Here is a 27074-nt window from a genome sequence, read left to right on the forward strand (position 1 = left end):
TTAAATGAATAAATAAATAAAAAATACAATCAAAGTCAACATTTAACAACATTCTTCAAAATATCTTAATTTGTGTTCAAAGAAAGTCATACAGACACCTCAAGTAAATGATGAGTGTTTTTGTTGGGGAGAACTATCCCTTTAAGAGAACTGCAGGGCCAAACCAAGTTGTGCCAAAGAGGTGACTCACCCATGGGTCATAAAAAAAGGAAATAGGAAGAGAACCTGACCTTGTTGCAGCTCACTGTCTCCTATCCTTCACCCACTATAAGTGAGAGTCGCCTCTGCTGCACCAAATCTATTTATGATAGATTGCAGTCTGGAATTATTTACGACAAAGTAAGTCTGGACATTTGGAGAGAATCGGTTCTCCAGACACCCACATACCTATCCAACTCTTTAACACAAAGGGCAGTTTTCCACCTCAGGAGATGAAGTTTGAAATGACCTCCGGACACACATCAACAGCTGCCCCGCTTTTCCAGTCCATGTACACACAAAGACACACTCATTCTTTCTCTGAAAGGGAACTGTATTGTTAGGGGAGCTATTCTAATTAGAGTTAATTACCACAGACCCTCTCCTCTCTGTGGTAAAGTGAGTGTTCTGTCACACGACGGTAATGGAGACGGAAATAGAAACCGTCAACTGGGAGACAGAATGTTTGAAGGGGATTTAGATAGCGAGAGTTTGTGTGTGAGTTCCTGTGATGTTGTGTCTCAGGTACAGGGTCTCGTTTTACCACATCAGGATTAGAAGAATCATTATCTGTCACTTTGACGGACTGGTTTGTACATTTTCCATCTTGATCTATTTTTATGCATCAGTAAATCATTCTAATGCTTGACATTTTTAATGTGACATTTGATATCAAGATCTCTTCTGCTTTTCCCAAAGCGCTGTGTTCTTTTTTTCTGTTTATTTCCTCTCACAATTCGTTTCCTGGTTCCTTGCACAATAGTATGTTATGACTTCTGAACACTTTTTTTTCACATTTGCATCACATAACCAGACCATATATATGGCTTTTCTGAGGAAGTAAACTTGCTCAGTTGCCCACCTGGTACAGCATTGAAATTGTGAGGCAGAGAACATGGGTTCGAGCCCTAAAAAAAGAATTAGTCAATAATAAATAAAGTCTTTTTGAAGCAAACTAAAATGGCATGGTTGCTTAAGCAAATGTTTCTCTTGGCCTGGGTTAAGCTTTGCTGGTATATTATTTTTAAATGTGACAGTACTTTAACCTTTTAACTATGCAGTCAACCAACTTAATAAAAAATTACCAGATTTACATGAATATGTTTTAGATTTCCAGTTTTCCACTCACTTTCCACTTATATTTCACAAAATGTGTAAAAAAAAATGTAATAATTTTGTAGAAATGTTGCCGCAGGCATGGCGACAACACTATACATTTTTTCTCTTATTATTATTATTTGTCAAAATTACAGAAAGCTTTTGTTGTTGTTTTTTTATGTTTTTGTTTTATTATTATTATTATTCGATAAATGACAGAACATTTTTAACATCGGTTTTGCTGGATTTCCTACAAATCAGGCTTTGCGACAGACTGAGGGAGGGATGGACAGAGATAGAAAGCATCCAAGAGAAGGAGGGAGCTGATGAGAGAGAAACAGATTGAGGGAAACTGAGAGAGGGAGGCTGGGAGAGATGAAGGGGTCAGTCCAAGGAGATAAGGAGGGAGTTAAATGAGAAATGCACAGAAGAAAAACAGATATTTTACATATGGCCCGGTGACAGCTCAGAGGGAGGGAGAGGAAGAAAGGACAAAAAAAAAAAAAATAGAAACTGCAAAGATATAAAAAGTTTAATATAAAGAAGAGAATTGAGCAAACAAGGATACAGCAAAGGTACAGACTGCATAAAAAGGAAAAGGATTTATATGACCCTTACAAAGAGCACAGTGCTACAGTGACTGTATCAGGCACCCTAAAAAGAATATGTTATCAGGTAACCTAGACAGTGCTTTATGTGGTAAAATGTAAATTAACTGATTTTTTTTATTGAGATAAATATATTATATAGAATCATTGGGTCTGCCTGAATACAACTAAGGTCATTTTTATTTGGGCAAAAAAAAAAAAGTACCTAAAGGTAGCAATTGCAAAGTTAGAAGGATAGTATTTAGTAGAAAAACTTTTTTTCTTGTAAACTTTCTTTTATTTACTCTAAACAAATATATTTTTTTTTTACTGTGTATTGTACAGGCTATTACAGTGTGTTTACATGGAGGTGAAGGGGTTTTGTTTGTTGTTTAAAATGTATTATTTTAATTATTATAAAGTCTGTGTCTAAAATAAACAAAAATAGCATGTCTAAATAAATGAAAATATAACATCAATTGTTTTGAAAGCTGCAAGTAAATTTACAGTAGGCATCACAACATTGCGTTCAGTAGGAAAAAATAAATGTTTATTTTGATACCTTAAAGTTACTTTAACAGAATTAAACAGAATTAAATATAAAAATTAGGAAATGAGCATGTATATTTAAATATACATTATTGAATGTTGTTGAAAAAAAATCTATAGCGTGTATTTTGATAGGCAAGACGAATACGAAAAAATAAAATGGTAAAACACATGCGAAAATTTCAGCATGTGCAAAGACCTTAAAGGGATAGTTCCATCCAAGTAAAAGTATCCATCCATCATAAAACTACTCCACATGGCTCCAGGATGTTAATAAAGGCCTTCTGAAGCAAAACGATGTGTTAGTTTAAGAAAAATGTAAATTCTTATAAACTATATGAACTGTAATGTCCAGCTTCTGGTCGCTCAAGCAGCTGTGTTCACAACAAGGTGGTCGAGCGTATGACAGAGGCGTAAGAAAAGGCGCAACATATGATCTGGGGAGAAAGTGATGAATGCAGATGCACAGAAGAGAAAGCAAAACAAACACCTTTCACACACTTATTTAAACATCCTGGGTATTAACACTAATGCTAACCAGAAGCTGGACGTTACAGTCTATAAAGTTTTAAAAGTCAACATTTTTGTTAAACTAACACATCGTTTTGCTTCAGAAGGCCTTTATTAACACCCCGGAGCCGTGTGGAGTAGTTTTATAATGGATGGATAATTTTTTTCAGATTCAGAAACAAGGGCACAATTCACTGCAATTCCACAGATTGGAGCAGACAGGAAAATGTTGAATATAACTGAATGTGTTCATCTGAAAGAGCAATATCAGACATACATAGGATGCCTTGGGGGTCAGTAGATCTTTGGCTAATTTTCATTTTTGGGTGATCTATCCCTTTAAGAGTCATTGAAAGTGTCGTTATGAGGGATGCGGAAAGATGAGTATGTTATACTGGAGGAGTGCAAACAAAATGACACATCTGTTGGCACACAGAGGCAAAAAATTAATAGAAGCTATGACATCTCTGTGTGTGTTTATTTGTGTGTGCTGTTTGTGAACTCTACCGTACGGTCATATCTCACCTCCAGCACGAGTGAATGATTGTTTCTCTCTCTTTTGCAGTCTCTTTATTGCATCTTTGTAACAATGTATGATCTCTGCTACCTTGTAATAAGGTGAAGCTTCTCATATTTTCATTCCACATTATCTCTCAGTATTTCCTTCCTTTCTCTGTTTAGTCTTTCTTTTTCTCCTTTGTGCCAAAATCAGCTCTTCATTAGTGTTTCTGAATTGCTTCTTTATCTCTAGCACATCTATTTCCTTCTCTCGTTCTCTCTCATCTATGTTAGAGATACGCTCAGTTGGCTTTGCTTTGTATGTTACCATAAGGACTGTGAACTTGTTCAAGTTGTACATGAAGAGGATGGGGTTTTTGTTGTTGTTGAATGGAGTGGACTATAAAGGGGCTCTTAAAAGTGTCTTTCTCTCCCTCACTCTCTCTTGTTCTCTGATATTAAATTTTCATCCCTTGTAGCTGAGAAAGAGGATGGCTGCTCGCTGACAATGGAAAGTGAGGAAAATAAATAGAGAGGGAACTGTTTGTGTGTATGTGTATGGTTTCAGTATTTTGTATGAATAAGCTCTTTTTCTGTATTTTAGACCTCATTATTCACATGAGTCATAAATCATACTTGAGTTACAGATGTAATAAACCTCTGCTAATAAATTTCACATGTAAAAGAGCAAAATCTATTGCCTTAACATAACGTATGTTCTTCAGTAAGAATCGGATTATGGCCTTCATCAAACTTTAAAGAGGATATTGGTATGCTGAAGTGGATTTTTAAGAGAAAATGAAGAAAATTTCCCAGGCAGTGAGCTTTGATTTATAAATATAAAATCAAACTGATAGTGTCTGAATTCAAATGAAACCTTTTACATTTTTGATCAAACTGTCATTTTGCTTCCTTTCACCTCTCATTTCCATATGTTCTATACACACACACACACATATATTTTTTAATGGAAAAAAATAATTATGGTGTGAATCTTTTTACAAAAATAGATATACAAATAATAATAATAATAATGAAAATGATGATATTATTATTATTATTACTAATATTACTATTATTTTAAATCCAACACTTGGTTTTGGTTGTTGCTTTTGTTGTTATTTTAATTCAAAAATTATGTAAAAAAATATGATAATATGTTAAACAGCTACCATCATTTAAAATATGATTGTCATTTTGGAACAATTCAAAGGGATTGTTTATTTATTACCTATTTTTTAATTATATATATATATATATATATATATAAACAGTTACAGTGCTATTTTACAGTACAGCATTAAATTGCAAAAAAAAAAAAAAAACAACAGTAATAACAATTATTGTTATTATTATTTCAAATTCAGCGCTTGGCTTTGGTTGTTGTTGCTGCTATTTAAATGAAAAAATATATAAAAATGTAAAATAGTTATTTAAAAATAGCTTTTCACTTTGGAATGATTAAAAGGGTTTGTTCCCATTTTTTTATTATTATTTTTCATAAAAATAATTCTAGTAATACTACTGAAAATAATAAAGTAAATATAAAAAAAACATAAATAGTATAAGAATTGTAGAACTGCTATCTATCTATCTATATATCTATCTATCTATATATATATATATATATATATATATATATATATATATATATAAAGTACACACATTGAGAGAATGATAGACAGATGTCACCATCATCTGGAGTGGCTTATTGACATGGTATGGCAACAGTAATCATAAGAGGAAAAGGAAAAGCAAAAAAGAAGTGAGTGAGAGTTAAGGAGGGAGAATGAGTTTAGAGAAAGAACGATAGAGACTGGACAGATGTCTGAAAGAGTGCCCAAAAAAAAGAACCCAAGACAGATGGAGGATGGAGATACAGAGACAGACAGATGCAGAAATGAGAGTCAAAAAAGTGTCAGAGTAAAAGAAAACTAGTAAAAGGGGGACAAAAAAGCAATCTACACTGGTTTATTGCTTTTAGGCTTGTCGGTTTGCTGGTTTTAGAGAGTTTCTTCGCTGGGAGACCTTCACAAACCAGACATGACCAGAAAGTCATTTTTTTTAGCTGGGGTTAGAAAGAAATAGAAGTAAAGAGAGGTCAAAGAAACAAAAGCGGTTGTTCACCTATGTTGTTTGACAAAACAATGTTCCGTTTGGTGTACGAAAGATGTTAAAATATGCATCAGAAACACAAACACAAACAAACACACTGTCTTTCCCTCCTCCTTTTTTCTTGCTGCACACTTTCACATCTTTCTCAAGAGGATATGGTAACGTTAGACGTGTGGGAGAAGACAGAGGCCAGCGAGGTTAATGGAAACACACACACACACACACACTTGCAGCGGAGAATATGTGCCATTTACTGTGGCTCACGTGTCTCTGGGACTCTGACTCTGTCAAACTGAACCCACAGATCACACATTTCTCCCTGCACATCCTGTTCAGTTCAGAACCGCTCATGGACTGAGACCCGACTGTGAATAGTGTTAGTGCGAGTGTAAATGTAGTTTAATGATGGCCCTTTATCTGTGTGTGTGGGTTAGTGGGTGGACTCGGGTTCGGAGAAAGTGCTTTTAGAGTGAGTACTTGAGACCATTAAACTGCTCCAATCTGCTCCTTTCTTAACCGCTGTATTGATTCTCCATAAGAGCCTCCAAACTACCAATAACCAGGGCTGTAAACATGCCACACGGCCGGAGCACGTGTGTGTGTACATGTGATGAGGTGGGGGGTTTGCTTTGGATCAATGTGAGGTTAAGGTTTTGAAACTAAAGCTCGATAAAGGTGTGCTGATGTGTCGTTTTTAGATTGAGAGTGTAGGAGATTATCTGAAACTGTGAAGTTCAAGTGTCTGTTTACTCTGCCTTTTCATTTGTTTTGTCCTCCAGCACCTGGTTCTTTAGAAAGAGTCACTTAATTATATTAATCCACATTTAAATCTTTATGTATAAAATAATGACTCAAATGGCTCTTTCTCTCTAAGTATGCAACTGTGTGCACTGATTAGATTTGTGGTGGTAACAAACCTAAGGAAGGTGATAGAGTTGCCTCCAAATATTTGTTGATGATTAAAGTTCAAGTTAAAGTTTAAAGTTTTTTTTTTACCTTTAACCAAAGCATGTAAACTGTTTAACTAACTTAATAAGCTAAAACTTCATATTTCTTCTGGCATTTCAGCAACTTTGGAGTGAAAATATTTGTTGTATTAATTTGTATTGGAGTGAAAAAGAAGAGTGCAAAAGCCTTTAAGTGCCATCTGCAATTTTCTTCTCAAATTAGTATTTTTCTCAGGCTCCTACAGTTATGTTCAGCTATTTTACTTTAATGGAAAATAACCTATTCATTGCCATTGAAGTGAAATTACCGATCTTACGAGCCTGAAAAAAAGGCTTTTGATTCTGAACTCTTCAAAAGTTTGTGTGTGTATATACAGTATATATATATATATATATATATATATATATTTCAGGATCTTGGCAAGGAGGAACTCAGGTGCAGACAGGATTTACAACACAAACAGGTTTATTTACAAAAAGGGGAAAATAAAAACCCACGAGGGGGAAAACAAGGGCTAGGGTAAACACTAAATAATTCTACAAAACACAATAAACAAGGTAAACAAAGACTGAACACTAACTACTAACAAACACTCACTGCAGGACAAAAGACTTCGAGGAGTTTCAAGGACAAGGTACAATCACGAATGATGAACACATATGAGGTACACAAATCACAATCACAATTCTCAGGGAACAAATCTCAATCACAGGTGAGGAACACAATGAACCGACGCAAGACAGAGCACACTAGGAGATCTAAATAGGGGGAACAATCAAGACACGACAGGTGGCACAAATGGGACAATCAAGACACGACTAGGTTAACAAGGGGGGCGGGGCAAGGGAACGAGACAACACAAGCACATGGCCCAAAGACAAGGCCATGCGCTTGTACACAGAACACGGGTCTGTCATGATCCTGCCTCAAGACTAGGAAAAATCAAGGACACGAGGGCAGAATCATGACATATATATATATATACACACACACAAACTCCTTTGGAAAAAGCACTGTAAAATAATAAATAAGTGTAACAACTAATTTTATAATAAATGTAAGTTTAATTGAAAATGCTTTTTCAACATTCCTCTCAATGTTGGTAGAAATGTTTTTATTTTCTAGATAATATATTTAATCATTTGCTTTGGCTTCAGTATAGCAGTAATATGAATACCAATTCTTTCATTTGAGTTATTACATTTGAATTATTACATCTTTGTCCACATTTCATGAGCAAGTATTAATAGATGAAAATATGTTAATATATTTTAGGAATAGTGGCTCTTGCAAGAAAAGAAAATACAATCCACACTCATTTACTGTATATACTTACTTGCAACAAGAATACACATGGTTTGATTCGTCCACAATGTTTTGTTCAGTGAATTTTTGGCTGACAAAATTAATTATCAATTCTAATTTGAAAAGATTAATTACATTTTATAGAATTAATATCATTCCTTTTTAAATGATTAGGCTTTTATAGTTTAATCTCAGAAAACTCAACAGATGTGTTGAACTGCATTATTTCCCATGTTAAATGTGACCCCCTTCTGTATTTTGGAAATAAAGTTGTTCAACACATTTGTTTGTTAAAGCGAAACCAGTTGGGACTCACTGGTGTAGAGTATGTTTAGGACTTAAGCCTGATGGACGCGTCCTCTCGCTCTTTAGTTCAGCGTCATGTTTCACCTTCTCTTAGTCTCTCCGTCCCAGTTTCTCACTTCTGTTCCTGTCGTTCATTTCTTCATTTGCATTTCTCCTCTTCCTCATCCCTTTATTCCTCCCCTTCACTTCCCTGAATGTGTCCATCCATCTCTGTCGTTCATCATCCATCTCCTTGAGACACGCACGCACACACACAGTCAATGCTAATTCAATTTTAATTCATGACACATGGCCTGTACTGAAGCCAAATGCTTTTAGAATGGAACCCCCAGCCCGGACCACTGCTTAATCTGTGTGTGTGTGTGTGTGTGCGTGTGTGTGTCGCGTCCCTTTTTCCTTTCTGTCTGTCTAAAAGATTGTTTTAGAGATCCATTTAAACTCCAGACTACTATGGCAAAAAAAACAAACAAAGGATTGGAGTGGAAATGTTTTCGTTAAAAGGTTGCTCTTTCATAGCTCAGGAGACATAAATACTGTATGTTTCATTTAAAGCCATAGTTCACCTAAAAATAAAAATTCTGTGATCATTCATTCACCCTTACATCATTCCTGTGAAACGTTCTTTATTCAGTGGAACCAGATATCATAAAAGTTTTGTACATACAGTTGAGATTTTACACATTATGACGTGTTTGAATTCATATTGAAATCTCCGATGTTTCCTTGCAGATCTGAGGATATTGGCAAATCTAAGCACAGTTTGGAATAATAAGATCTCTTCTCAAACACTAGAGGAGTAATGTTTTTATTCCGGAGAAAGATCTGAAAGACAGGTGAAGATCTGAAAGACAGGTTACTTTAGCTAAAGTTCCCAATTGCTGTCTGGTGCCTAGACGAAACAACAGAGTTATTATATAGACCTTTCTTTGTGGTTATTCTTGCCATGACGATGGAACATACAAAGATAGAGGCAAATCAGATTTTTAAAGGTTCTGTAGAAATGTTTTCTAAATCTTTAAAATGTTGACATTAACAATGAGCTCCAAGGCTATAAATCAAAGTTGTGATTCTTTTGAAGCCATCAGTCAGCATGGTTTCAACATCATTAAAAAAAAAATATATATATTTTAAATTGCAAACTTTCAGGTGAAGTAGTACACTAGAAAAAGATCCACCAATCCAGATAATCAAATCAATCAAAACCAATTCACAGCAAATCAAACCATCCACTATATTTGATAAAATACATGAAAGAATAGTGATATTGTGAAATGTTTTCTTTTTTACTATATTTTAAAAACTTTCATTATTAATCATTTGAATATGCGGATTTGGTGCTATTAAAAACCTTTGGCTAATATATAAAAAATTATATTTCACACATAACCAATTCATCTAAAATCAAATGTTTTGTGTCACGCTATACATTTGGGGTCATGTCATGCTTTACTCATTCCCTTAAAAAAAAAAAAGGAAAAAAAAACGTTTTGCCATTTTTGTTTATATTTTAGCTTTGAACCAAAGGTTATGATGTTGTGATTCATCTTAAAGCTGGGTGGTTTTGTTCATGGCCTAGAGAGTTTTATAAAATCACTGTGGAGAAAATCAATGGGAAAACACTTCCTGAACCAAGGCTACTGACAAAATGGGTGGTTACCGTTGCACTCAATATGACCAACAGAGCTTAATCAACACACTTAAGACAACCTCATAAAGCAGGACAGCGGCTTGCGGCCACAACAGCACATATGACACATAATTAACAGGCTTTGGCAAAACATCAAGCTTGCATAATCGAGTCATTCTTCAACTGTGGTGGCAAGTGGTGTCCCTCTACTTTACCACAGTTGAAATAAACTTTAAATACCAATAAATTATAAAAAGTTTGCATGTTTGTATTCTGTAGGGAAACACAATTTGTGCACTATTAATAGTAATTTTTTTGTTTTAAAATACATATTTAATTGAGTTTGGGAGGCTACATTTGTAACAAAATATGCATGTTCCCACCATACCTTAGAGAGGTATCTCGGAATGTAATTGCAACATTATAACATTTTGAACACAAATAAAGTGGTTATAATGTGATATTTAACACAATTTAAATTGTTTTAAAAAATACATATTTTGTTATATTTAAGAAAAAAGTAATGTCCCCCAAATGCGTGTCAGTGGATTTTGCCCCTTTAAGAAAAGGGGGAAATCTATTTAACCTACTATTTAAACTACTTCCTCTGTTTAAAAGTCACTGCAGGTGCTGGTTGATGTGAGGGTTTTTAATTTTCTTAAAGTAAGCTAAATGTCTGACAATTTTATGTGTCACACTTTATTAGTGTATGTGGTGTTATGTTGATATCCTGCATATTTTAGATATTTTAATAAAAAGTTTGATAAATGCATACTTATCAAATATTTCCAAAATGTCCCCTGATCTTGAAATCATCATGATGGCAGCCTCCGTTTTAGAAAAGTCTGGATTTAGGCTGATTTGTCTTTGGTGTTGCTTTCTTTTCTGGTAACACCACAGAGCCTATAGTGACTTTCTATTTATAATAATATATAAAGTCTGTGGTGTTATAATTACGTCTGTGGTGTTACTTCAAAATGACATAGACATAAGTGCCTGTGTCACCAGTGTTTGATTTAAATTATGTTCTAAAGCTTTCATTTTAATAGATAAAGCATATTTAACTAATTTTAAATGCATAGCACTATATTTTAGTAGGAAAAAACAGACAAGCATTTTTACAAATTCTGTCTCTCATATGCCACCCCAACTGAAGAATGACCCAATCCCAAAGTTAAACAACACAAAACGGATAACTGAGCAACCATTTAGCTTAAAAGCTTTGCTTTCCAGGTGCATGATGGGAAATCAACTGCCTCCAGCTGATGCAATAACATGTATAATAACATAAAAGAATAAATAGAGACATGCCCACACACACAAAGAAACAAGGCCCAGCAGACACATACATTCTCTCTCTTCATTGCTCAGAGGGGAGCTGTGTTCTGTAAACTTACTTGAACTTGCAATAAAGAGAGCGAAAGAGTGAAGGAAAGATGCAGAGGAGAGCAAGAGAGTCATATCCTCATTGTTGTTCAGGAGACAGGGAGTAATAAACAGTAAAGTGAGGGCCAGTGTGTGTGTGTGTGTGTGTCTGTGGCCGGTCTCTGTGTAGAGGTGACTGAGAAGAAAATCGAAAATGGCTAGACTGAACTAATATATTGAAAAAGATGAAATATATTGTGTCTATTGAAAATCATATCTGCACCCTCTGTTTAATAAACAGAGTCTCCCAGGTTAACTTTAATCTTCATGTATTATCGAACAATGTCAGAAAGTGGCTCTTTGTGTGTGTGCGTGTGTGTGTGTGTGTGTGTGTGTGAGTGTGAATGTGTCTGTTGGATTAGTACAGTTCAAAAGGCTAAAACTCACCATCAGGCCTGTGACACTGAGCGACTGCGCTGATACAGAGTGAGAGAAGAGAAAGGAGAACAGCGGAAAAGAGTGAGATGTAGAGAATGAGCCGCAGAGAGGAGTTAAAGCAGGAGAGCGAGAGATTGGTTGGTTTCTAATTGCCTGTGGCAAATGGGCTTTGAAACGAGGGGAAGTGAATGGAGGTGTGTGTGATTTACGCTCACACACACTCTGCTGATGTGAGAGGAGCGGTGATGAGGTCGGCCTTGAGAGCAGGTAACAGCAGCTGAACTCTCCCCCCACCGACACATATCAATTCCTTAGCAGATTTAGCAGACCAAACACACACTCATCCTCTCTCTCGGCTGAAACACTGATTCCGAGACAGTTTGATTGATTAAAAAACCTGCTCTGAAGCCAGTGAAAAGTAAGTGTCTGTTTGGCTGCAAAGAGTGGAATTGCGGATTAAATTTATTGGGGTGGCATGTGGCACGTTTGCAGTCGCACCCATGTGTGTGAGCTGGCGCCAGAGGCTCTATGATGCCTCTGAATTTAATAACCTTTCAATAATTTACCGCTGTTGAGGAGGAACGAAAGGACGAGTGAAGAGAAAGCGGTGGAGAGGGGGGACCAAATAATTAGATGAGAGACAAAATGGAGATGCGCAAGAAACATGGAGCTCTAAATAATGTCAGGGGAATCAAGCACCTATTTTTGAGGGTTCACTAATGGCAGTCTTGGCTAAAGTGCCAGTCATGGAATTAAGAATATTTAAAATGTTCAATAATAATGTAATATAAATCAGTAGGCTACTTTCAGTGTTGATTTCTGTAAGTTTTATTGTTACTCCAATAGGTGGCAACAAATGTCTTTATGAGTGAGTCATTGAATCATTTACTCAAGCGATTCATTCAGAAACAGTCATTTATTCAGGAATGTAACTAGGGGTGACCCCAAATAGTCGACGATTTGATGCTTCAATTCGAGGAGCCTGATTCGACTACCAATCTAACAGTCCAATATTTACGGGCTGTTATGATTATGCCATCCTGACTATATGTGAGCACTCAAATGTCTGATTTCAAAACATTTCAGCCGGTGTATATATATATCGTGGATATATTATTTCCCTGATATAAGATGTATTTGGTTTTGAATCAAGCGCTTAATGGTAGTACTACGGTGATTATCTCTTTTTAGTTTTAGAGTTTGGCTGCTGTGTTTCTGCTAATTTTTTCGTGAAGAACTCGTCCACAAAAGGACTTCATTCAGAGCCCCGCAGATATGTTCATGTGCATTTGGGCTCTTTTTGCAGATAGCCAATAAGTCCTAATATTAACGTTATTTTGTATAAATAACGAAGCGTATTCTACATTAAATTATGAGTTGAATCCCATTGATTAAAAACTTGCTATCAAATGTGTCACTCTACTGGTCATCTTCAGCGCGCGCAGCTCAAAACAGAAATGCAGAACATTAATAACTACTGTCATATAGGCTAACTTTATAATCAGAGGACTATTGTAAAAAAAAAGTCATTGTTAGGGTTTCCCTGACGTTTAGTGTTAACTATCTCTTAATCAAAACATAAAAAACATTATTTACCCCATTTGTATCTGCGAGGCATTTGTTACACATTTTCCCTGTTAACATCAGTAATTATGACTGTCGAATGTCTGACTTGACTCAATGTATTTTGCCCCGCCCCCAAATATATGATTTGACTATTAGTTGAATATCAGCAAGATTCTAAAATTCCCATTTGACTGTGAAAATCCTTAGTCGGGGACACCCCTAAATGTAACAAATGAGTGAGTTATTAAACCATTTTCTTAAGTGATTTATTCTGAAAAACTGATTCATACAAGAATAACAAGTGTGTTATTGATTCATTTACTCAAGTGATTCATTCAGAAACAGATTTAACACTGATTCATTGCTGAATCATTCACTAAAGCTTTTTATTAAAATATATTGATTTATTCAGTATTAGGAACTAAACAATACTTTCACATGTTTGGTTGGGCTTTATTTTGAACTATTTTTATTCACAGAGCAAAATTAGACAATGTTAATTGCGAAATTATATCGGAAATTTAAGTGACTTATTATGAACTTCTTGTTCATTAAACTAAAGTATAAAATGATGTTTTTGGTCTGAATTTCAGTGCAGCTGTGATAACCTGCAGACAAACCACATGATATTCAGAGTAACAACACTGTTGCTCCGGGTGATACTTCTTAACTGGCTCGATGCAGAGGTCTGTATGTTAACTAAACACTTACGCTTAGTCTACAGTCATCAGTGGATCTGCAGGTGTCCTTTATAGAACGAAGCAAGTGTGTGTGGATGTGTGTGTTTGTGTGTGTCAACGTGCCCCTCACATGTGTTTTGTCAACTGTTCGCAGGACAGATACTCTCCTTTAATTAAACGAATTGAGGGGGTTAATTAGAAGAACAGAAAAGAACAACGAGGGAAGAGAAGAGAGCTGCTGTTTCTCCTGTGGTGCTGATTCAGCTCTGCCATTTCTCTCTCTCTCTCTCTCTCTCTCTCTTGCTCATTACAGATATGCTCTGTAGGCACAATCATTCTGCATATATGTGACTTTGAGAAATGTGCATCTTACTTGTGTTCTACATAGACAGGATGAGGATTTTAATTAATATGTGTCCTAAATCAAGAAATGGACAGTAATAATGGGATTTCATGGTGTACTTGAAACATTTGATTAATGAAGCAAACTAAAACGCTTATGGGCAGTTATGTTTCAGATTGTATTATTGCTTTTCTTGGCTTTTGTTCTCTTGTAGAAGCTTGGTCTCTGTCTCCCTCTCTTGTAGTGACATTGATCCACTGAGTCTTGATCTTGCTCTAACCTGCTGTCCCAAAATCCCTTACTGCCAAGCTCAGCATCTTGCATCCTGGACCCACACAATCTATCTGTACACACATATACAGTACAATAATGTTGACTTGTGTATGTATGTGCCTTCAAATGTTAGCTAAACAGTACCAGTGTTTTTGCTCTTGTAGACAGAGAGGTACCTACTCTGAGCCGAGGAGAAAATGTGTTGCAGGCATATTTTAAATACTCAGGAATGGATCATTATTAGTGATTTTAGTTCTTACACAGTGGGTTACGTTTCCTCTCTTCGTCGCCCCCTAGTGGACTTAAGAACAACTGCAGATTGTCTTCCATTAGTCTTCCTCTTGTGATTGTCAGCATCCATCCATGCACTCCTGAACAGTTTTGGGTGTAACGCATTACAAGTAACGCGAGTTACGTAACCAGATTACTTTTTTGAGTAACTAAAGAAAAGCATTTCTTTTTAAGTTTGAAGGAAATATCTGAGTTACTTTTTCAAATTAGTAAAGCCAGTTACTTTGTTCTCCATGTATTGACTGACAGCTCTCATGTTGCCATGTTGAGAGAAATCAGAATTGCAGAGTATTGTGTGTGAACATGATCTTACTGTAGTTCTAATCTTGACTAAATATGAACATGTATTTACTCATCTCACCTGCACAAAAACAGATGCAGTATTCCTCAAAATTAATTAAAACAGTCAAATGCAAATTAAGAATATGACACGAACTTGCAATAAATATGTTAATTAACACAAATATAATTTATCTATTTAATCCTGTTTTATTCACCAATGTCTTTGCTACTGATTTTCAATGATCCAATTCAACCAGTTGAAAAATGTTTTTCAATTTTGTTATTGCTGAATAGTGTTGAAGTGTCTTCTCCTGCCATTTGTTTGCACTGTTCCCCATACTGTACAATTGTGAATTTACATTTCCTTCAGGCTGATGCGTATTCATTTCACTTTTGATGTGAAAGGGCTAACGTAACTGGTTACTTTTTTAGGAAATAGCACAATATTGTAATGCATTACGTAAGTAACTTTCTCTTTCATTACTTTAAATGTTTGTAATGAAAGAGAAAAAAGTTTTTTATTCTTGAAATACAAATCTGAAAGGTTTGCTTCATTTGTGTGGTCATAAAGAAATATATTCTTGCACGTATTTATAGGCATTCAAATATTTATTCAGTGTTCTTTAATCTGTCTGACTTCTCCGGTCAGTCACTGTTTCTCTATTTCTTTTCTTATAAAAATAAAATTTTACTATCACCACTCTGGTAAAGGTCAAGGGTAGATTTGAAATGTTAACCATTGATTTAATTAGAATTGAAATGTGATTACAATATTTATGGCAATAACAATGATTATGATCATATAGTTTTATATTTCTTTGAAAAAAATTTGCTCTTTAATGAATTGTTTTGTTTTAATATTTACACTTTGCTCAGAGGCCTATAGTTTTAACAGCAGATTCTACTGTGGCAACTTACACAGTATGCTGTGTCAACATGCTACATGATTGGTCAACATGTGTTTAATGTGCTTTGTGTTTATTATTATTATTTATTTTTTCATGTCAAATAATACTGGAAACACTCAAAACCTTTATTATTATTATTATTATTATTATTATTATTAATAATAATAATAATAATAATAATAATAATAATAATACTATTATTATTATTATCCTTTCCGGATGTACGTGCATGTGTGTATAGAGGGGTGTGCCTCAATAAGAGGCAAGCAGAAAACATTGCGCTCACTCACCATATTTGCATTTAAAAGTCAGAAGTAAGATGGAGAAATTGAATTTACAGGATTGTGTGAGTGGGGATCAGAAACGGGGGGCTAGGGGGGTTCGTTAATGCAGAGTTTTTGATCTTCATTTAATAATTGAATAATAATCTCCCTGGAGAAGTGACCTAGAACTGCAGAAAAGAAATTGATATTCATTTGGCATCAAAATACTGACACCTGCTGGTCAGTCGTTATTACTGCAATTACCCGCTGAGTTTCACTCCATCCTCTCGGTGTCTACTGCTGTGACTTTGACAAACGAGTGCAGTGAAGAAGGGACCGCGGCTGGGGTTTGATCTCTGACGCTTGCCCGTCTGCAACCTCTCCAGCCTGCAGTATGACACTTCCCGCGAGAGCTGCATTCACTCCTCGTTGTTTATATACTCTGCGTTACGCGCGTTTTTATCAGACTCCGTCTTGGAATGGTGAGACTCATTGTCAATACAGCTGCGCACTGGAGCGGTATAACAATATATCACTACAGGTCCCAACTCAGCCATCAGTCGTCTCTCGCTTCTTCATGCTCTCCTTCATTCTATCTCACAGGCCCGAGGGAGCTTCCCCCGAAATGCAAATGTCTGAAACAAGCTTGTACCAATTCTGCCTGAACTTCAGCCGAAGAAAAGCATCCATAATCACGTGAAAGCTTATTTTGTCCTCCTTTAACTTTGAAGGAAAAAGAAAAGACCTGTGTGTGTGTATAATGTTTCACAACAAAACGAGCAGTTTCGTCTTGTGTAATGATTATACTGTAAATGTAGCAACATAAATAATCTAGTGCATGAGCTCTATTTCCTCTAGGAGATGTCACTGGGGCCTAGAGGAACTCTTTTTTTGCTTTTCATTTTGGAGGAATGTGAAATCAACTGCACCTGACCTCGTGCCATTTTAAATCAGATGTGCTTTGCTGATTCCAAATGTGAGGGGATTTCTAGTTGTCCTCACATTTGGCTTGGCTGTTGGAGAGAGCAAATGATTGTTCTCAGCTGCATCCGTGTCATCTGGTGTCCAGCCGTGTGTTTCCACTGGTCGTCTATACATTTTGTGTAATTCAAGCATATTTTGCAGAACTCTGAAGGTAGTAGATAAAGTACAGTATTTGGTTGACTGCACTGTCCGTCAGTTTTATTGCAAACTAAAAATAAAACCATTGAAAACCTTTTTTTCATCGATTAAAATAAAGCTAAAATAAAATATAAAGATCAAATAAAACAAAAATTCTAATGAAACAAAAATGAGTGAAAGTAACCACTGAAATAAAAATAAAAGCTGTACAAAGTATATCTACAATAAATAATAAAAATGAAAAAAGCACAGAATTATAATTAATAGAAAAATAACATGTATTTAGAAGACATTTACATGTATGCATTTAGTTGATACTCGTCTCGTGGACTCGTGTCAATGACTCCATCAATTATTAATAATTACTAAAGTATTTAAAATGGAAGCAAGTGTTATATTTAAATATTATAGTGTTTAGTAAATATTTTAGTTTCTATTTTATTTTGTATTGTTTTGTTTTTATTCCTCTTTCCTTTTCTGTTCAATTTTTGCCCAAGGAAATGGAAAATTGGAGTACAGGAATTGTGAAATTGGAAATTGTTTTGCAGTTGCTTATACATAAATCTGTCATGTTTGTCCTTTTTTTTTTGGGGGGGGGGGGGGGGGGGGGGGCTGGACCTACTGTATGCGTAAAGATATGTCAAATACATGCATTTATGTATGTCCAGCATTATTTGTGCAATAGCTGACCATCTTTTGTGTGTTTCTTTGTCATCAGACTTCGTAAGGAGGGCTACACAGTGCAGGTGAATGTCAATGACTATCTGGATATCTACTGTCCTCACTACAACAGCAGCCAGAGAGGCGTCGCCGAGCAGTACGTGCTCTACATGGTCAGTTATCGTGGTTACCGTACGTGTGACCCACAGCTGGGCTTCAAACGCTGGGAGTGTAACCGTCCCCACGCCCCGCACGCACCAATCAAATTCTCTGAAAAGTTCCAGCGCTACAGCGCCTTCTCACTCGGCTACGAGTTCCACGTCGGGCAGGAGTATTATTATATCTGTGAGTATATAGTGAGCTTTACCTCACCAATACATACTTCCAAGTCTATTGTGACACAGCCCTGTATGTTTGTGTATTACTGTATATGAATCTCAAAGTTTTAGAATAATAAATTATTATTTTGCATTACTACATTATTATTTACTAAATTATTAAGCACATCATCCCAGAACCCAGATTTTCACAAGTGGATAAAATGTGAAAAAGTTATCTATACTTTCTTTTTTTTTGTACTATTTGTTGTCCTGCCTTTAATTTATGTTAAATTAAAATGATTAAAATATCTATTTATATGTTATAATAGCTACTGCAATAATTTTACAAATATGATTAATGATAATTTATTGATTATTGCTAATCAGAATATTGGGCATTTAATAATAATATTAACAGTTGTTGTTATTTTTATTTATACATAAAAAATTAAGTGCAAAGTATATTAATATTGTTTTTTATTTTTTGTTGAAATTGGGGTGAAATTTTAACATTTTGTGTGAGATTCAACAATTTGTGAATATAGAATGTTTTATAACTCTCATCGGATTATGTATAACAACTGTGTCCTTTGGATGTACAGTACTAAAGTACTACAGAATATTACAGTTATGAATCCTATTTCTGATGATTGACAGATGACTGACATTTTGCGGTATTTTTTTAGCCACACCCACTCATCACCACGGCCGGAGCTGCCTGAGATTAAGAGTGTATGTCTGCTGCTCAACAGGTATCGACCTCTATCCATCCATCATTCCATCATACATCCATCCATCAACTCATCATTTCATCCATCCATCGACCTCTTCTATTTTTCAGTCAGTTGATCCACCTGTCAGCCCATTTATGAAGTTCACTCCGTCCGTGTTTCTTTAACTCCTCTATCTGTCTTTCTGAGAATTAAATCAATCCGTTTACACAGAAAGCACACTCTCTCCCGCTCTTTTCCCACTAGGTTTCACATCTTAATTTTGTTGTTTGGCACTGCAGTGATTCCAAACTGAGGGTTACTTGAAAAGATTTCAATTTTGATTTGTTAAACCTGCACTATCATTCAAAATTAAGATTCATGAAATTTTTTTGAAGAACTTTTATTCAGAAATTATGCATTAAGTGGTAAATGCAGGAAATGTTAAGGATTTCTATTTCAAATAAATGTTGTTCTTTTGAACTGCTTGTCCATAAAATATTAAATCAGCACAGCTGTTTTCAACTTTGCTAATGGTTCTTGTGCACCAAATCAGCATATTTGAATGATCTCTGAAGGATCATGTGACAGACTGTAATAATGTTGCTGAAAATTCAGCTTTGCTATCACAGAAATAAATACCATTTTGAAATATCAAAATAGAATTTTAAATTCAAATAACTTTTCACAATATTTCCATTTTACTGTAGTTTTGTACGTTCTTTGTAATCATAAGATAGTTTTTTCAAAAACATTTAAAAAAAAATCATACAGATGGCACTTTTTAGTGTATTTAACAGAATCTGTGACATTAAAATAAAAACAATCTAATTAAATAGTTATTATAAAATTATTATTTAAAATGTCTTACCTAATTGAAACAATATCAAGCTGAAAACAGATAAAAACATACTAGCATAGAGAAGGCTTTTGGTGTATATAAAACAAAAAAAGGTTGGGAAACACTGCTATAACTTGCTCACTTGCTCTTCCTCTGTCATTTCTTCCCTCTCTCCCTCTCTCTCTCTCCTTCTCTCTTGTATCCAGGTGCTGTCAGGATTCATGTTCTCTCACAGTCAGTTTGCTGGCACTGAGTGTTATTTTAACCCCTCACCCTCTCTTTCTGTCAGTGTTCATGTTCATTAATAATATTCCAGTATGTGAGAGAGAGAAAGAGAGAGCAAACTGTGTGCTGTCTTAACCTCTACCCTCTCTCTTGGTGTCTCTGAGTTCTTGTGTCAAGTGGAATCTGTTATTCCTGCTCAGTCAGGTCTGAACTCCAGTGCTTTGAGTTCAAAGGGCTGAAGCAGGGCTGATGTATTTATAAGGATGTGGAAAACTCCATATTAATGAGCTGATGAGTTGAATCAGGTGTGTTAGACTAGAGAGATAAAATGTGATTTCACCGGAGGCCTTTAAGACCAAGATTGAGAACCACTGAGCTAAAAAAGAATCAAACAAAATTTAGTAGTTTTGAGATGCATTTTAAGAAGTTGAAATTAATACGCCATCTTTGAAAAAACAACACATGTTATGGGACTCTTAAAGAGTCTGACTTTTTACATTTTTACAAAATTAAAGCAATACTAAATACCAAACCTAAAACAGCAACAGCAATAATAATAATAATAATTATTATTATTGTTGTTATTATTTTCTAAACTAAATGATTGCATTTTTACAGTGCAGTTGTTCTGGTCAAAACAAGTGATTAAAATTCACACTTTCTGCTAAGCCGACAAAATTTTTTTTTATCTATACCTACTACCCTGATTTATTTGTATATCAATTTCACAATTAAAAATAAATATAGTTTATATTCACAATAAATAAATGTTTTGTTTTTTTTCTCCTCAAATAAAAAAAAAAAAAATTCACAACTTTTCTTTTTTACTTTCTGTTAAACTGACAGAATATCTTTTTTCTAAGCACTGTTAAGAGTTTTTTTTTCAATTAAAATTTACTTGCATATCTATTTTACAATACATTACAAATTTGTTTTACACTCAAGAATTTTATACCCACAATAAATGACATTTTTACTTTCTGTTAAACTGACATACTATATTTTTTCTAAACACTATAGAAACATACATTTAAATTAAATTTATCAAATTCACAATAAAATAAAAATAAACTATTTTTCAAAACTATATCCAGTTTATCTTTCTGTCTTTTTTTCTGAACTGGGATCCTTGAGAGGAGAGAGACTGTGTTCTGAATCTCCTTTCATGTCTTCCAGGATCTGATTCAGATGATGAGCCCCAGCCCACAGAGCCAGACTACACTCTAAGACCCAACATCAAAATCGATGACCTCGGTGAGTTACAGTTACACACACAACAGACGGACCACACTGACACTTATACATATGCATAGATATCACTGACTAAGTTGACATTTACACCCATGGATTCTGCGGCGTCCACATGCCTCTTTCCTAGTTATACAGTAAGCTCATAATTCACACGTGTGCATTAGCGCATATTTATTCTTATAAACAAATTGGGAAGGAAGTTACAAAAGCCAAATCCACTTTATGTGATTTGAATGTGTAATAAAAATGCATATGAGATCAACTCTAATTTGCTTTTGCTGTGCACACGGCGCACACCAAACAAACACAGCAGGTATCTGCTAACACACATCTGAGTGACACTAATGAAGCCACGAGCTAAAAGGCAAATGAAGCGTGAGCTGCCTAGCTATAGTTAGCTTGATTAGCGCTGAGGCTAGTGTTAGCACTGATTAGCAGTGGCAGAACTAGCCCTCCAGTTCCCAGCCTTACAGTTACATCCTGCACTTCCTCAGTAACCCGACTCAAGGACAGCGACGACCGCACCATTTAAATGAGAGAAAAGAAATTGATTTGATTTCAAGTGTTTTTAGGGAATAAAGAGGCATCGATCTGTTCGTGTTTTTTTTTTTTTTTTTCTCGAGCGTGTGTTTTGAGACAGATGGATGTGGATGTGTTTTGGGTCGTCTCTGGGTCGGAGCCACCTAACGATTTCCAATAACTGGAATCTGAGTAGCGGCTCTCTCCCGCTTGCTCCGATCAGGGGTTCAGTTTTCAAACGGGCCAGAGAGGGGAAGAGAACAACCGCAAGAGGCCAGCTGGGTCTCAGGAAGCCACACATCTTGGTACAGCTCCATATATCTGTGTCCAATAAACAAAAGAAACAGTCTCGTCCTTGCTCACTGCTGTCGCATTAGTATTGACCAACTTAAAGCACCAATGGAAATGATACATTTCGAAACTGCACTCTAAACTTCTACAAACAAATCAAAAACCGCCACAGGACACTCTAGAATGCTGCGAGTGCTTTTAAATTAAGTGCTTTAACATTTTTCTTTTTAATAATTTAAATAAAATTGGATTCTAAAGTCATTAGAAACATAAATTCTCATTTGCAGGATTCTTAATGTCAGTTCTGTAAATCTGCTGGAGCAGTTAGTCCCAATAATGGCAGTAAGTTTCACGCTACAGTTGGAATTCATATTAGTTGCACAAATACACAGGCAATCACAAAAACAGATGCAATAAACACAAAGAAAGCTTTTATTTGGCCTTTAGGGATAATGCAGAGGAAGAAGATGTGTGTGGAATTTTGCTCATTCCATTCTCTTTATTGGCTTTTTTTTTTTACAATAAAAACAAACCATTTCCTGCTTGTTTTAAGCAGTTGGTTAATGTTGGATATCCTGAACTAACAATGAACAATACTTTTGCAGCATTTTGTTAATTTAGGATAGCATTCATTTCTACTTATACACTACTGTTTGGAATCGGTGCAGAGAATAATGTTTTTGAATGACTTGCTTATGTTCACCAAGGTTTTTAGCACTATTGCACAATTAATGTGCATTGATTACAAAATCTGTTTTTCCAATTTAGCAGACTTTTAAGTATTCCAGTTTAGTATACTGAAAGTACAATTGCAGGGTGTTTTTGTTAAGTACGTAAATATATAAATGTAGTATACTATGAAGCTATAAAAATAATGTTCATTGTTATTTCCTGACACTTTAATGCATTACCTTATGTTAAGCTTTAACCCTTATTGTAAAGTATTACTGTGATATTCTATGAGATGCAAAGATCTCTCTGTATTGTAATGTAGGATTTGACTTCCCATTCGGGTCATTAATAGGACAAACTTATCCAATTTCTCTGTAATCCATTTTCCAATGGAGAAAAACAACTTAACGCTTACATCGTATCAGCTGATTAAGTCACATGACACGTCAGTAGTAATTCCAGCAAACTAAACAAGTTAGAAACGTCTATTCGTCTGGGTCATGAGATTGTATCTGTGTATGTTGGCACAGAGTGTTGAATTCCAGCATGTTAACAACATCACGTTCCAGAACATCCCACACAGCTTCTCTTTCCTGCCTGCCATCCAAGAACTCCAGTCAATCAAACATTCTTCACCCATGGTACACTTTCTTTACGCAGTGTCTTTTAAATGATTAATCTGTCAGATATTGTTTAAAACACAAAAATAAAGACTTACACATTTACCAATGTTGAAATCCATTTTGCAGATAAATATAATATAAGCAATTTAGTTTTTTCATTCTTTAGTTTCAAGAATTTACAGAAGAATAACAATACCAAAGTTTAAATATTTCAGTGATAAATGGAAAATTAGCACCCCAGACGTGTGTGGAACAACTGTCACATCTTTTGTCTGTGTGTAACAACATCATATTATTCTGTCAAAACACACTGACATACTGTGTGCGTGTCTGGGGATGTTTGTGGCAGCCAGTTTGCGTCACACGCTATTCCTTGTGACCTGAAAGTGAAGACGTGTGTTTATTAACTTGTCTGTCACAGCGTCCGTGAACTGGAAGACACCTGCTCACAGTCGCAGACACCGAAAAACTGGTTTTGTCCGTCTCCTTTGATGATGTAACAGAATTCCATAGACTATTTGGGCACATTGGACACACCTCTTGTCATGATAATAGTTACATTTTAGTTTGCTGCGTTCACAATGAAGCCTGTCTATAACTACACATGAACACAGACACCTTCAGTACATACCTGAGTCACTGCGTTTTATTTTTAACTCCTTCCCTTAGGCCTCAGTTGGTCAGAGGGTTTTCTATACCTTAGTGAGTCACGCAATATTAGTGTCTAGACCTCGGCTTGTAATTTTGTTCTGTCTGTCTCTTTCCAGATGACTACGATAATCCAGAGGTCCCGAAATTGGAGAAAAGCATCAGCGGAAGCAGTCCATCCAGAGATCGCCTTCTCCTAACCGTGGCATCACTTTTCCTCATCACCCTTTCGGTCTCCTAGCATCCACATCCTAAACGTTGCATACCAACGTGGCCTTGGGGAGGGGGGAAAGAAAGGGTCCAGGGCCTTTAAATTTGCAGATAAAGACTAGGAAAGCAATGGGAGATGGAATACTTGATGCTGCAGCAGCTTACAGAGTGTCAAGCACCAGCCCACAATTCAACAGTGGTTTCCATATCTTATAACAGAGACACACTTTGCGTGTCACGCAGATAATACTAATACACCATAATGATAACTGTGCCATTTCAATTACAATAGTCCGAATTGTTTGTTTGTGTGCGTGCGAGTTTTTGAGTGTTTATGCGTTTGTGTGGCGCCTCCGGTGCTCGGGGGCGGAGTGGATCTTTACTTCGGTCTGAAGGTTTGATGGCTCTATTATCTGTGAATTGGCAGGTTAAAAGTTTAAAAGCATCTCGGATTCTGTTTGATGAGAACTGAAATGAAACCATCTAGAAGTTCAGGTTACTCGAACCCAGGAAAAAAAACTGAAGCGCTGTTTAATCCAATTCTAGAAGTATTTGTTTCTCTCTGTGTATTTCTGTTGCCAGAGAGACGTACAAACCGCTGGATGATCATGGAATTGCCGTTGGGGATGAACAGCAATATTCATTTGATGAGTTTAAACAAGTCTATAATAGAAACCGATCTCACAAGTCAAAATCAACTCATTTTGGACTTTATAAATTGTTGCCTCGTCAAAAGAAAAGCATTAAAATCCACTTACATCTGATTCTTGTGGTCGCACTTGAAAGCAAGGGCCGATGTGGTTGTTCTGTGATGCAGAGAATTGAGACAGAAGTGATTTTGCACGAGCGCAAACACAAGCGCGTTGAACACATTGAGACAAACAGAAGCCAAATAGCTTTTTTTGTTGTTTTCGTTCCTTCTCCTTTTTGATAAAAGGTGCTTGAGTGTGTGAGTGATTGCAAGCGTATGTGTGTATGTGTATGTGTGTATTCGCTCAGTGATGCTGGAAAAATCTCCTGTAGACTTTATGGACTTCAATCGGAGGTGGACACCTACACAGACACTGTACATAAAACACTTGCATTTATTTATGTGTGGACGTCCTCCGATTATTTTTTCGGACAACGCTGGTTCCTGCTGGATTCGGAAAAGCTCCAAACCAGCTTTTGGCTGGTTCATTCCAGTTCGAACCAGTTCCACTCATCGCTGCCTGGTACTTGACTGCTTTCTGAGGTGATCAACAAGACCAAATGGAAATCGAGAGGTCTGGTGGTTATAATCCGTTTCTACGGCAACAATTATTCAGCTATACACACACACCTAAAGGCATTAGAGTCCAGCAGGAAATAAGAACAACACACACAGTAAGAAATAACAGCAATTGCTGACAACGATTCTGGTGACACTTTTGCCAAGAGTAATACAAGCAAACAAATGCTTCGAGGCAGGTAGTTATTGCATTCTTGCAAGCTTTTCAAAGGATAAACGGCAGCGTATGCATCAATCATTTTACAACAAGGTTCAAAATTAAGGTTCTAACTCTTTTAGACTAGCACCTTATCACAAAGGCAATGACATCATATCATGGCTCACAATGATTGCAGCAACCAGCGCCGCTTTTCGCCCTAGAGACAAGCAAATACTGCTTAAACTAGCGATGGCATGTGGTTTAGGAGAAATGATGTGTGGTAGAAGTTTTCTTACATAGAGTCATAATGTACACCTTCTCTCACAGCTGCAGGCTGTATCTTTACATATTGATAAAGCCGTTTTATTGTATCATTCCGCTTTTGCTCTGAAAAATCATTTCAGTTTATGTGGAACATTACGTCTGCTTTGTATTCCATTACTACGGTTTCACACAAAGCAACTTCAGAACAAATGAACACTAATTTGAATGCTCAGAATGATACTTTACAGACTTGAATCTACATTTAATTTGTTTCATGTGGTCATTTCTAGGCATTGGGTTCAGAATAAGTAGGGTTTTGTGCTTTTGGGTTTTTCGGAAAAATTTGTTTTTCTGATGGAATAATGTCATATTTCAGAAGAGTCGATCAGGCAAAGAATCACTCTTCAAATGTTGCACTTACAAAAACTTGGACACGAGAATTGTACGTGTGTGTTAGAGACTGCAATTGTTAGAAGATGACGTTTGTCTTAAAACTAGCCTAAATAACCTTTCAATTTTTGTGTTTGTGTGTGCGAGTATGAAAGAATGAGATCAAGGGGTAATAAAGATAAAGGACTGTGTGAATGTGTGTTTATGTGAGTTGTTTTCCATTGTTTATTCTAGGCATTTTCTGTGTGAGCAAGTGTGAGTCAAACAAACTGTATTGTTTTGGAGGAAACAACAAAAGCATTTATTAGTGTTGGACACAACCGATTACAATCATGTTTACCTTCAACTGGAATGAATTTAAAGGACTTGAAAAAAGAATCTGTACAAAAAACTGAACAAACCATAACAAAGCTTATAATAATAATTATCATGATTAGAAAAAAACACTAAGCCTTTGATTCATATTTGTTACAGACACAAAATAATTTTATGAACTCATGTATGGGTATTGAAATGTCCTGAATTTGATCAGTCAGTGGAAACCAAAGGACGAAATCTAATAAGAGTATACAATTTACAAACATCAACTCCCCCTCACTCTGACTTCCCATCTCCTCATAAATGTAGTTTCAGGTTTCCCACTGCTGTCATCAAAAACAAGCCATCCTTTTTCAATCTCACAATCTGGTATTTTGCACACTCCATCATTTCTTTTAAATCTATAATCATAGTGTCAGTTATCTCTGCACAGTGTGTAAGAAGCAAGGAG

At 35.8% G+C, this 27074-nt stretch overlaps 1 protein-coding gene across 1 annotated transcript in view; it reads left to right on the top strand.

The window, feature by feature from the left end:
- The window catches only part of efna3b (ephrin-A3b), a 54752-nt gene extending 28256 nt beyond the window's left edge, over nucleotides 1-26496 (top strand). Inside the window, exons 2-5 of the mRNA XM_026284666.1 lie at nucleotides 17991-18277; nucleotides 18939-19004; nucleotides 21205-21282; nucleotides 24152-26496. Of these exons, the coding sequence (XP_026140451.1) occupies nucleotides 17991-18277; nucleotides 18939-19004; nucleotides 21205-21282; nucleotides 24152-24273 (553 nt within the window). The 3' untranslated portion in view covers nucleotides 24274-26496. The remainder of the gene's footprint in view (nucleotides 1-17990; nucleotides 18278-18938; nucleotides 19005-21204; nucleotides 21283-24151) is intronic.
- The last annotated feature ends 578 nt before the right edge of the window (nucleotides 26497-27074 follow it).

The sequence above is a fragment of the Carassius auratus genome, chromosome 16, assembly GCF_003368295.1.
Source record: "Carassius auratus strain Wakin chromosome 16, ASM336829v1, whole genome shotgun sequence".
NCBI lineage: Eukaryota > Metazoa > Chordata > Actinopteri > Cypriniformes > Cyprinidae > Carassius > Carassius auratus.